The 12,884-nt window shown below is 41.3% G+C and overlaps 1 protein-coding gene across 1 annotated transcript; it reads right to left on the bottom strand.

Moving 5' to 3' along the window:
- LOC109232791 (transcription factor SCREAM2) lies at positions 9,481-11,157 on the bottom strand. The gene is made up of 4 exons (XM_019398518.1): positions 11,122-11,157; positions 10,374-10,511; positions 10,064-10,237; positions 9,481-9,868 (listed from the first exon to the last, which is right to left on the bottom strand). Exons 1-4 carry the CDS (start codon positions 11,155-11,157, stop codon positions 9,773-9,775), a joined length of 444 nt encoding a protein of 147 aa, XP_019254063.1. The 3' UTR covers positions 9,481-9,772.

Genomic DNA, 12,884 nt, shown 5'->3' on the forward strand with positions numbered 1-12,884 from the left:
GCTATGTTTGTGAGACTTAGAAGCGAAATAAGAGTTAAGGATGAAATGATAATCAAATCGACAGGTAGGCAATTGGGGGCCTCGAGCTTGTCGATTCGGGGCTTCGAGGTCGATTCCGGAGCTCGGCCGTGAGCTATCGAAGGTAGTCGAGGTATGACTAACAGTTATGATAAAATCATATAAGGCTCTTTATGGCCAATGATAAGCAATAAATGATGAACAATGATGAATATAATAAATGAGAGCAATAATATCAGGAAAATATGTAAGAAAGCAGAGAGAATGTTGTTTTATATCTCTTATAGAGCAGCTGAAGCAACAGATCCTTTACAAAATGACAAGGACTCCCTTTATATACCCTATATAGTACAAAACGTAGATATGGGGATGGGACGGCTGAATGACGTCCTGATTTGGGTTCAGAGTAGCCCGCTGGATTGTGTCAGCCCTAACTGCGTGCCTTGGGAACTCCCTGATGTTATAAACGTCAATACCACACAAGAGGGGGGGTGATTTGTGTAGTACCTAATTTTCGCGTTAGAAGAACCTGGTTCTTCTAAGTGTTCTAACTACAGCAGTTTGCGAAATAATAAATGCTGAAAGTAAAGTGCACAGAGATTTTTACATGGAAAACACCTGGCTCAAAAGGTGAAAAAACCACGACCTACTACTCAGTAGGATTTTCCCAAACTCCACTAAAATCACTGAGCCAAAAACTGCATTTACAAAACTCTTTGTAAACCTAAGGATTAACTCTAATCCCAGTGTAGCACACAACCTCAACTGTTGCGACACTTTCAAGTTAACTCTAACTTGAATACTCAATATACCTATTACAATTGCTTCTATGAAAGCTGAAAGATACAATATTAAAACCTACTACAATTGAACTAGACTTAGAATAAACACAATGATGAAACTGGTTCTTCTATCTTAGTTCATGTAGCTTCAGACGTGCACACTTGTATCTCGCATATGTTGCTTGCAAATCAGACTTGATCTTTTTTTCTCTCAAATATGCTTAACTTCTGCTTATGTGCAACCGCCTGTAAAAGAGAACAATCGTTATTTTTATAGAGTTAGTAATCAGAGTTTGATAAGAACTCGAATTGTGGATCCTTTGACAATTCGAGTCCAAGAACAACTCTAACTCCTAATCCATATCCTTGATCCGGATATAATTCTCTTTTCATAAGGAGACTTCAACTCCTTATCCTGTATGCAATCTTTTCGATCAATTCAGAAGATATTATTGCTGATCCTTGAGACATATCTTCTTCACGCGTATGTCACATGTGCAAGCATATCAACACTGTGTCTCACATGATGGACCTGGTTCATGACTGAGTTCATTTTGTCAATCTTCAAAACTTCATCTGAACTTGGGCCAACAGTACATGTACATATTTCTTTTGGATAGGTTTCCCTCCCGTATGTTATTCATGTTTATATCTTAAACGCATGCTTAAGGATGTTCGACATGTAGGGTTCGGGCACCCGTCGCGGCCCATCGGTTTAGGTCATGACATAAAAGAAATGAATGGGGTCGTACCTTAGCAGTAACATCGTTTCAAGTGAGTTATATTCTATTTGTTCAGTAGCTGCTTGCCATTCATTGTTCCAAGTTTGTAGGATCCCTTTCCGATGATCTCGATAATCTGATATGGCCCTTCCTAGTTCGGCCCCAGCTTTCCTTCGTTCGGGTTTTGGGTGCTTACTGTGACCTTCCTTAATACTAAGTCCCCGACATCGAAGGGTCGAAGGTTGGCCCTCGGTTGTAATATCTCTCGATTCGTTATTTTTGGGCGGCCAACCGAACAAGGGTGGATTGCACCTCTCATCTAATAGCTCAAGGGTCGTATTTATGGCCTCGTCATTCGATTCTTTGGTCGCGTACCGGATCCTGATACTTGGTTCTCCAACTTCAACCAGTATTAGGGCTTCGACCCAACAGACCAGCAAAAATGGGGTGGCCCCAGTGCTGGATTTTGAGGTCGTACGATATGCCCATAAGACATCGGGCAGGATTTCCTTCCGTTTTCCTTTGGCATCGGTTAACATCTTTTTGAGATTTTGGATTATGGTCTTGTTGGTCGATTCTGCTTGTCTGCTCCCACTAGGGTGGTAGGGTGCTGATAGGATCCTTTTAATCTTGTGGTCTTCAAGAAATTTGGTTACTTTGCTACCGATGAATTGTTTCCTACTGTCGTACGCAATCTCGGTCGGCATTCTGAACTGACATATGATGTGGTCCCAAATGAAATCAATGACATCCTTCTCCCTGACCTTCTCGTATGCCTGGGCTTCCACCCACTTAGAAAAATAGTCAGTTATTAACAATATAAATTGAGCCTTACCGAGTGCCCATGGAAGGGGGCCGACGATATCTATTCCCTACTTCATGAACGGTCATGGTGACAAAACCGAATGCAGTAGCTCCCCGAGTTGATGAATCATTGGAGCGTGTCTTTGGCATCCATCACATTTTCACACGAACTCCTTTGCATCCTTTTCCATGTCGATCCAGTAGTAGCTGGCTTTGATTACCTTTTGAACTAATGATTCAGCGCCTGAATGATTTCTACAGGTGACCTCGTGAATTTCTCTCAAGACATATTCAGTAGCTCCCAGTCCTAGACATATCGCTAGTAGGCCATCAAACGTTCTTCTAAACAAGGTTCCATCTTCAGACAGGCGAAACCGGGCTGCCTTCGTATGCAAGGCTCTCGATTCTTTTGTATCTGAGGGCAGTTTTCCAGTCTTCGGATACTCTACATATTTGTTTCTCCAATCCAAAGTCAGGCTTGTAGAGTTTATTTCGGTGTGACCTTCTTCCACTACTGATATCATGAGTTTTACGACTGTCCCCGTGTTGAGCTCGTCATCCTCGACTGACGACCTTAAGTTAGCAAGGGCATCGGCCTTGCTATTTTTTCACGAGGTACGTGTTGCAAAGTCCACTCCTTGAATCGATGTAATGTTACCTTCAATTTATCCAGGTACCTTTGCATTCGTTCTTCTCTAACCTCAAAAGTCCCATTAACTTGGTTTACCAGGAGGAAGGAATCGCACTTAGCTTCGATCACCTCTGCCCCCAAGCTTTTGGCTAGTTCGAGACCTGCAATCATGGCCTCATATTCGGCCTTGTTGTTAGTCAATTTGACAGTCTTAATAGATTGTCTAACTACATTGCCTGCTGGTGGCTTCAATATGATCCGAACCCTTTAGCGTTCGAGGCGCCGTCCGTAAAGAGGGTCTGGATTCCGAAGACGTCCCTGAGTTTACCAGCAACTCTCGTTCAACCTCGGGTATTAGGGACGGTGTAAAGTCGGCCCCGAAATTCGCCAAAATTTGAGATTTAATGGCTATCTATCCGGGGTCGATATTCAATATCGTACCCACTGATTTCCATGGCCCATCTGGCCAATCGTCCCGAAAGTTCGGGTTTATGCATAATATGTCGCAATGGGTAAGTTGTCAACACATATAGGATGGAACTGAAAATATGGTTTTAGTTTCCTAAAGGCGCTTAGAAAAGCGAGCGCCAATTTTTCTAGGTGAGGGTACCTAGTTTCGGCCTCACCTAGAGTCCTGCTAACATAGTAAATTGGAAATTATGTACCTTGTTCTTCCCGGACCAGGACTCCACTTACCGCAATCTCCGATACCGCCAAGTACAGGTATAGTTGTTCGCCTGCCTTTGGTGTGTGAAGCAGTTGTGGGCTCGATAGATATCGCTTGAGTTCCTGCAAGGCCCGTTGGCTTTTTGGGATCCACAAGAAGTTGTTCTTCTTCTTTAGTAGCGAGAAGAATTGGTGGTTCTTATCGGAGGACCTCGAGATGAATCACCCCAGGGCGGCTATCCGTCTGGTTAATCTTTGCATGGCCCTCACGTTGTCCACAACCGTGATATCTTCGATGGCTTTGATCTTGTTGGGGTTATCTCGATTACCTGATTGGATACTATGAACTCAAGGAATTTACCTGATCCGACTTTGAACGCATATTTCTCCGGGTTCAGCTTCATATTGTACTTCTTCAATATGTTGGAGGTCTCCTACAAATGTTTTAAATGGTCCTCTGCTCGCAGGGACTTAAGCAACATATCGTCAAAGTAAACTTCCATCGATTTTCCTATTTGTTCTTCAAACATCTGATTTACTAGGCGTTGATAAGTGGCACTGGCATTTTTTAATTCGAATGTCATCATGTTACAGCAGTATGTGCCGTATTTAGTGATGAAGGAGGTTTTCTCCTGATCATCCGGGTCCATCCGTATTTGGTTGTACTCGGAATAGGCATCATGAAAACTGAGGATCTCGTGGCCGGCCATGGCATCGATCATGCGATCGGTGTTGGGCAAAGGGAAAGAGTCCTTAGGACACGCCTTATTTGAATCCTTATAGTCTACACACATTCTTAATTTGTTCCCTTTTTTAGGGACTACTACTATGTTTGCTAACCAATCCGGGTATTTAAACTCCAGAATGGACCCTATTTTAAGGAGTTTAGATACCTCGTCCTTAATGAAAGCATGTTTGACCTCGGACTGGGGTCTCCTATTCTGCTTGACCGGATGAAATATTAGGTCCAGGCTTAGCTTGTGAGTGATTATCTCCGGTGGGATCCTTGTCATATCAAGATGGGACCAAGCGAAACAATCTGTGTTAGCTATAAGAAATTGAATAAGTTTTTTCCTGAGCTCAGGAGTTAATCCCGTGCCCAGGTATACCTTCCAATCAGGTAGATACTCGATCAATGACTTGTTCTAGATCCTCGATCGTTGATTAAGTAGCGTCGGAATCATCTGGGACCATAAAAAATTTGGGAACCCCGTAATCATCGTCTTCACCAGTCCCCCGTTTATCCTGTTGGGTCGTGGCCGGTGTCAGTGATAGCTATTTAGCCTCTTGGTTTGTACCCGGACTTGTTTCCTTTGATGTTGTGAGTGTTGATATCGGAATCACTTCTTTGACTGCAAACATTTCTTTTGCAGCTGGTTGTTCTCCGTAGATTATTTTATTCCCTCCTGGTGTTGGGAATTTTAACACTTGGTGAAGAGTCGAGGGCACTACCCTCATGTTGTGGATCCACGGTCTTCCGAACAGGGCGTTGTACCTCATGTCTCTTTCGATCATATAAAACTTGTCCTCCTGGATGTCTAGGCAGCATTTACTGGTAATGTTATCTCCCCCTTGGTGGTTTTACATGCCATGTTGAATTCGTTCAGAACTCGGACTGTAGGCACGATTGATCTTGTAGACCGAGCTGTTCTACGACTCTCGATCGAATGATGTTGGCCGAGTTACCTGGATCAATTAACACACGCTTAAATCGAGATTTATTTATGAGTACAGATATTACCAGTGCATCATTGTAGGGCTACATGATCCCTTCTGCGTCCTCATCGTTGAAAGACAAAGTTTCCTCTGTATGTAATCTCGAGTCCTTTTTTCCCTTGTGATGGATACTTTGGTGCGCTTTAACATCGTCCCTTGAGGGATATCGACCCACCGATGATCATGTTAATGACGTGTTAAGGCTCTTCTTGTTCGGTCTATTTGTTAATCCCTATTTCTGAAATGATTCTTGGCACGGTGGCTCAGGAATTCTGGAAGGTGTCCGTTGTTGAATAACCGGGCTACCTCCTCCCTCAACTGTCAGCAATCCTCTGTTCTGTGGCCGTGAGTGACATGATATTTGCACATCCGGTTAGGGTCCCTTTGAGCTGGATTGTATTGTAGAGGTCGAGGCCATTTGGTGTCCTTGATGCGTCTGATAGGTGATAGGATGGCAGCAGCATCAACATTAAAGTTATATTCTGATAACCTTGGTGCTTTTTTAGGCCCGGTAGGCCTGTCGAAATCGTTCTTGCTCATGAGACCCCGAGTGCTCTGACCTCGATCATTTCTCCTTTCATTTCTCATATAATTCCATCCGGACCCACTGCTTCTTCGGTCACCATTGTACGGGTGGTATCAATCCCTGTTTGATCTCGGTTTATGGTCGATATCTCTCTTGACTCTTTCGACGGGTCTGACGGGATAAGGGACCCGGAAGGAGCCCTAAGTTGATCATCTTTGATTCTAATTTTTGATTGATATCGGTTATGCGCATCAGACCAAGTAACAGCCGGATACTCTATCAGATTCTGCTTCAACTGTTGTGCAGCTACCGAACATCGAATATTGAGTCCAAGGGTAAAAGCTTGAACGGCCCAATCATCAGCGACCGGTGGCAGATCTATCCGTTCCATTTGAAAGCGGGACACGAACTCTCTGAGCATTTCATTATCCTTCTGTTTTACCTTGAAAATGTCCGACTTCCTGGTCTCGACCTTGATAGCCCCGGCGTGTGCTTTCACAAAAGAGTCTGCAATCATAGCAAACGAGTCAATAGAATTAGGAGGTAAGTTGTGGTACCATATCATAGCTCCCTTTGACAGAGTCTCTCCGAATTTTTTCAGCAAGACAGATTTGATATCATCATCCTCCAAGTCATTTCCTTTAATAGAGCATGTATAGGAGGTAACATGCTCGTTTGGGTTGGTCGTTCCGTTGTACTTAGAATTCTCGAGCATGCGGAACTTCTTAGGGATTGGTTTGGGAGCCGCACTAGGTGGAAAAGGCTTTTGCACAAACTTCTTGGAGTCTAGGCCCTTCAATATTGGCGACGCTCCCGAGATTTGATCAACCCGGGAATTGTAGGTTTCCACCTTCTTATCATTTGCCTCGATTTTTTTCTCCCCCGACTCTATCCGTTTCGCTAGTTCTTCGAGCATCTTCATGATTGCCGGGTTGGTCCGCGACTCTTTCTCATTCGATCTTTCTAAGACTGGTTCATCTTTGTGGACAACTTCCCGAGATGGTTCGAGCTCAATCCTACTCGGCGCGCAGCTCTGGTTCTGGAGTTGGGCTATCATCGCATGTCGAGCCTACAACATTTTGAAGATTACCCGCAAGTTGATTCCACCATCTTCGCCGCCGTGTGTGCTTTGTGCAGATGATCGAACATCTCTGCGGATCTTGTCCTCAGGATCGGTGGGCAAACTTGCGTTGATGGCTGCATGTGAGCTAACGTCGATCGGGTCTGCAACTGGGACTCCGCCGAGATTGACTGGAGGCACCTCGTTTCCGGGAGCTACGTTGTCGTTTTCACCATGATGGTCGGACTCATTGTCAACATGTAGGGGTGTCGATTGAGAGTTTGACATTTTTAGTTTTAACCTGAAATCAGAGACACTTTAAAGAACAAGTGCAAAATAGTGTGCGTTATGGAAATTTATATCAAATAACCATCCTTAGCCCCACGGTGGGTGCCAACTTGTTTACCCTTAAAATCGGATAACAATTAAATTTTTAAGTGGTTTTAAGGATACGTGGATTAACTTGACACAAAGCGATGATTTGAATTGCAATTGAAATAAACAGTGATAAAATAAATTCAAACCACACGAATTGAACAGTTACAGTCTTGGACCCTTGAACTGGATGAACTTCGATCGGTATCAGGACACAAATAAATAAGAGTTTAATGAGAAAAATAATATATTGCTTTGGAATGCGTGTTTAAATGTGTTTTTTACAAGTGATCAGGCACCCTTTATATAGTAGGGGAGTCCTACTTTAGGTATAATTCTATAAAAGGTAAAAATCTCCTGATTAGCTGATTTGCCGATTCCTTATTGATACGTGCTGAGATTTTCGCCGTAATACCCGACTGGTCACGGATATTTCGGTCTTCTGTTGGTTATACTGGCAATGTATCCTCGAACTCGTTCGGGGTCAGGGTCGATTCCGGGATCACGGAATCAATGTTCTCGAGGACGGACATTCTCACCTCGTGTTCTGGTTCGATGGGACTCGGGGTCGATCTTCAACCCCTCACATTTCAAGCCCGAGCTGTCATGTTGTAGACGAGCCCGATTTCGACCGTATACAATACACACGAAATATAAACAGGACAAAATTTTTTAGTCTCCTTCTTACAATTAGGTAAGGATACACTTCTCGCTTAGTGGCCCTTCTTGACGCAAATCATATATAATTAGTCGAGTCGGTGGAACTTCGGAAACTGAATAGTTAAATGGAAAAAGAAAGAAAATAGGTACGGATGCGCTTATAACCGTATCAATCAAACTAATATGCTATGAAACATTTAGTCCCTTCTCAATCCTGAAGTAATTTTACTACGGTGACGTTTCCTATACTAATCTTAGTTGCTGCAGCAAAGATATCTTGAGGATCCAAATAATTGTAGGCTAATTCGTGCTTAGCGACTAATCTAATGCGCACTTGCGTCATCAAATTGGATTTAAGATAAAGCTTATACATGACTCCAGAGCTTAAACTACGTACAGCCATATCATATCTAGTACACCTTAACCTTGATCATGACAATTTCAAGCATTTTAAAGGGCAAAAAAAAGAACAATTTTAGTACGCTTTAACCTTGATAATGACACATGCACTTTGGCCACTCAATTTTTGGCAAATTTCATTTTTGGTTTTTGATATGTGACTAAACACATTTAACTTTCACTTGTAGGCTTGTGCTGCTCAGCCATGCATTAATTGTGTGCCGACTGTACTCTGATAAGTGCCGAACAATTAGGTACTCTTCTATTAGGCAAAAAGATGTAAAACTTTAGGAAAATCAGTCAATCTATAGAAATATGTTACCCTTAATTTGGAGCTACATATTATAGCAATCCTGGCTTACTGTAACACGTGGTAATTCAGTTCATAATCTATTACTCTAGATTATTATGTTCGGTCTACTAATTAAAAGTTTAATAGCCGAATATCACGAGGAGAAAAAATAAAAGCGCCTACCCTTAATAAATGATGCACTAAAAGAGGAATTTCCCTTTTAAAATTTTTTTATTTTATTTTTGCTTAGGGTTCCATTTTCTGAATGTAAGATTACCTTTTGGCATTTATCACAGGTACTAAGCTGGCAAGAATGGCCCAACTGTACTTTACAAAATGAAGATTTTGAGTTTCTCAAACAAATGTTGTCAGGTCAGAAGTTGGTAAAATGGCCAGTTTTTATGATGGCATTTATTATTTATACATCTGTTTTCACTGATCAGAATCTTAAATTATTGTATATAACAAACAGAAACACCAGGAGATGTCTTAATCGCATACATGAATCACACACTTCAAATTATTTTCTAATGTACCTCAGACAAAGAGATATATATCTAGCACCTATATCAACTAGTAATAAATTTAAAACCAATAAAATATTTTTTTTTTAAATTTGCTGCTTAATTAAGCACCCATTTAGGCAATTTAATTAATTATGGAATAATGAAACACCTTGACTTCTTGTCTTAGATACCCATAAGTAGAAGGCCTATACCTTTCCCACTTTTCAGGAGACTAAATTTGAATAAACTGACATAGGAAGTACTATTTGACAGGATAAACATTGTAGGGCTAAAATTAATCAACTTATTCGCAAAGACGCAAATTTTCTGCTAAACTTTAGGTTGTACAGAATAAATAAGAGTACAGTTTTTTTTTTTTTTTCTTTTTTCCAGATTGTTACAGTTACGTGAAAATAAAATCTCTCAAGTGTCTATGAGAGTCATTTGACTGGGCAAAATGAATGATCTTTGATCATCAATAATATTGTTGAATTAATGGACTAACCAATAATTCCTGATTATATAACTATCATAGCAGGGAAGATGAGGGGAAAGTTAAACTTAAAGATCAGAAAAAACGAAAGAGTAGCTAATTAAGCTACATTGATTGATTAATTAGCCTTGCTCGTTGCTTTCCCTCCAGTTCTTAATAGCTTCAAAAACTGCTTCTGTCACAACTTGGGCATTGATGGTTTCTTCATTCTCCTCATTCTATAAATGGAAAAAGAATTTTGGTTATTAGTCCAATGCAAGAAATAGTCAAAAACTAAAGTCACATGAAAAAAGAGAAAACTCTTCATGCAGGCATTAAATTAAAACCATCAAAAGACAGAGAGAAATGGATTAGTTACATAGTTCTTTATATAATATATGGACATTTTTAATTTATGAAGACATGAAAATCACCTCTCCGCTAAAAGCTTCTAAACGAAAGGTGTCGGTGCATGAAACCCTAGCTTCGAGCACATTAAGGCCAAGCTCCTCAACAACTTCTAATATAGAAACAAGCAAGCCGGGACAACTTCTTTCTGAATATACATTTACCAAGAAACCTTTTTCTAGGGTTTCCACTTCAACTTGCTGCAAAAAAATTCCAGGAAAAAAATAGAGGGAAAAAGAGTGAGAAAGAAAATATCACTTTTCAAGAAAGAAAATGTTAAATTAGGTTATATACTAAGTAGAGAATCAAGTAAAGAATTATGGTGGAGAATATTACAGGCCATGAAGAAGTATTGTTGGTGGAACTTTGAGCAGCAGTAGTAGTAGTAGTTATGTCATGATTCAGCCTTTCCACTTTGTGTTTCAGTTCTTGAATATACTTTGACGCATCTACTATGATGGAGGTTTCATTAATCTGCATGCCATGAAAACGCGAAAAATCAAATTAATTCACACTTGGGAGTTACAATAAAGAAGCAAATTTACTTGACAGGATCAAAGGAAACCTCAAAGTTCGTTTTTGTACTTGTATATACGTCTATTTTAGTACAGATATGCATTAGAAAAAGAATGTCTATGAATGAAAAGATCAAGTTATGTTTTGCCCTTTTTACTCTTTTTTAGGTGGAGTAGATAATGAAGCACAAAAAAGACTCTAAAGAAGTCAGAAAATCAATTCACGTTGTTGAGTGAAATGAATCAATAAATGCATGGTAATATCTCCTTCAACGGCCTAATTTATCAGGCATAATTTACTGATATATGTACATGTTTGCTAAGAAGAAAAAAATGATGTTGAAGAATGAAGGTATGAAGAGATAAAATTAACGGGAGTAGTATTTCTTTTTCTTGGAAAATGGGAAATGAAAGGGTGGGAGAGCACTAGAATTTCAAAAGTGTGGTTTTAATTTTCACTTCATATATAAATACTAATACTTATTGTTGTTCAATAAATATATATAGTTGAGATGTAGTGGAATCCATTGAAAAAGGGAAAATGAAGGCTGAGAAATGCAGAGAATTACAGCATGAGATTTAGTGATTGAACGAAGAAGTTGCATGATTGCATATGCTTCACGTCACTTGAAGCCTCATGAGAAGAACTACCTTGTTCATGACTTGGAGTTGGCTGCCATCGTTCATGCATTGAAGATTTGGAGGCACTATCTCTATGGTATGTCGTGCGAGGTTTTTTACATATCATCAGAGTCTCCAACACTTGTTCAAACAGAAGATCTAAATTTGAGGTAGCAGAGATGGTTGGAGCTGCAAAAGAACTATGATATCACCATTTTGTATCATCTGGTGAAGGCCAATATGGTGGCTGATGCCTTAAGTAGGAAGGCAGCGAGTATGGATAGCCTTGCATTCATTCCTGCTGGTAAGAGACCTCTTGCAGTTGATGTTCAGACCTTGGCCAACCAGTTCGTGAGATTGGATTTTCGGAGCTCAGTCGGGTTCAAGCTTGTATGGTTTCTCGGTCTTCCTTATTTGATCGCATCAGAGAGCACCAGTATGATGATCAGCATTTTCTTGTCCTCAAGGACAAGGTTCAGCACGGTGATGCCAGAGATGTGACTGTTGGGGGTGATGTGGTATTGAGGATGCAGGGTCGAGTTTGTGTGCCTAATGTGGATGGGCTACATGAGTTGATTCTTGAGGAGGCACACAATTCGCGGTATTCCATTCACCCGAGTTCCACTAAGATGTGTCAGGACTTGAGGCTGCACTATTGGTGGAGGAGGATGAAAAATGATATAGTGGGATTTGTAGCTCGGTGCCTTAACTATCAGCACGTGATGTATGATCATCAAAGACCGGGTGGATTGCATTAGAGGTTAGAGATTACAGAGTGGAAATGGGAGCGAATCACCATGGATTTTGTAGTTAGGCTCCCATAGACTTCGAGGAAGTTCGATGCCATTTGGGTGACTGTGGGTCGGCTAACCAACTCTGCACACTTCATTCCAGTTCGTACTACTTATTTTTCGGAGCGGTTGGCTATGATTTACATCCGAGAGATTGTTCGCCTTCATGGTGTGCCAGTGTCCATCATTTCTGATCCGGGCACACAGTTTACATCACAGTTCTAGAGGGCAGTACAGCGAGAGTTGGGCACCAAGGTTGAGTTGAGTATTGCTTTTCACCGTCAAACGGATGGATAGTTCGGGCGCGCTATTCAAATTTTGGAGGACATGCTACGCGCTTATTTCATTGATTTTGGGGGTTCTTAGGATCAATTTCTACCGCTCACGGAGTTTGCCTACAATAACAGGTACCAATCGAGCATTAGATGGCTCCGTATGAGGCTTTGTATAGGAGGTGGCGCCGATCTCTGGTGGGTTGGTTTGAGCCGGGTGAGGCTAGGCTATTGGGTACTAACTTGGTTCAGGATGCTTTGGACAAGGTTAAATTGATTCAGGATCGGCTTCGCACGGTGCAGTCTAGACAGAAAAGTTAAGCTGATCGGAAGGTCTGTGATGTTACTTACAGTTGGGGAGAAGGTTCTGCTCAAGGTTTCACCCATGAATGGTGTTGTGAGGTTCAGAAGAAGGGCAAGTGAAGCCCTAGGTATATTGGGTCGTTTGAGGTGCTTCAGAGATTTGGGAGGTGGCTTACAAGCATGCCTTGCCACCAAGTTTGTCGAGCGTGGATCTAGGATTTCATGTTTCTATGCTCCGGAAGTATGTTGTCTATCCGTCTCATGTTTTGGATTTCAGCACGGTTCAGTTGGATGGTGATTTGACTTATGATGTGGAGCTGGTGGCCATTTTGGATTGGAAGGTTC

The sequence above is a fragment of the Nicotiana attenuata genome, chromosome 9 (genome assembly GCF_001879085.1).
Source record: "Nicotiana attenuata strain UT chromosome 9, NIATTr2, whole genome shotgun sequence".
Lineage (NCBI taxonomy): Eukaryota > Viridiplantae > Streptophyta > Magnoliopsida > Solanales > Solanaceae > Nicotiana > Nicotiana attenuata.

Coding starts and splice junctions, on each gene's coding strand:
- LOC109232791 (XM_019398518.1), bottom strand. CDS start 11,157: ATGCAACTTCTTCGTTCAATCACTAAATCTCATGCT. Junction 10,238..10,373: donor ACAATACTTCTTCATGGCCT/GTAATATTCTCC, acceptor ATTTTTTTGCAG/CAAGTTGAAGTGGAAACCCT. Junction 9,869..10,063: donor TAGAAGCTTTTAGCGGAGAG/GTGATTTTCATG, acceptor TTCCATTTATAG/AATGAGGAGAATGAAGAAAC.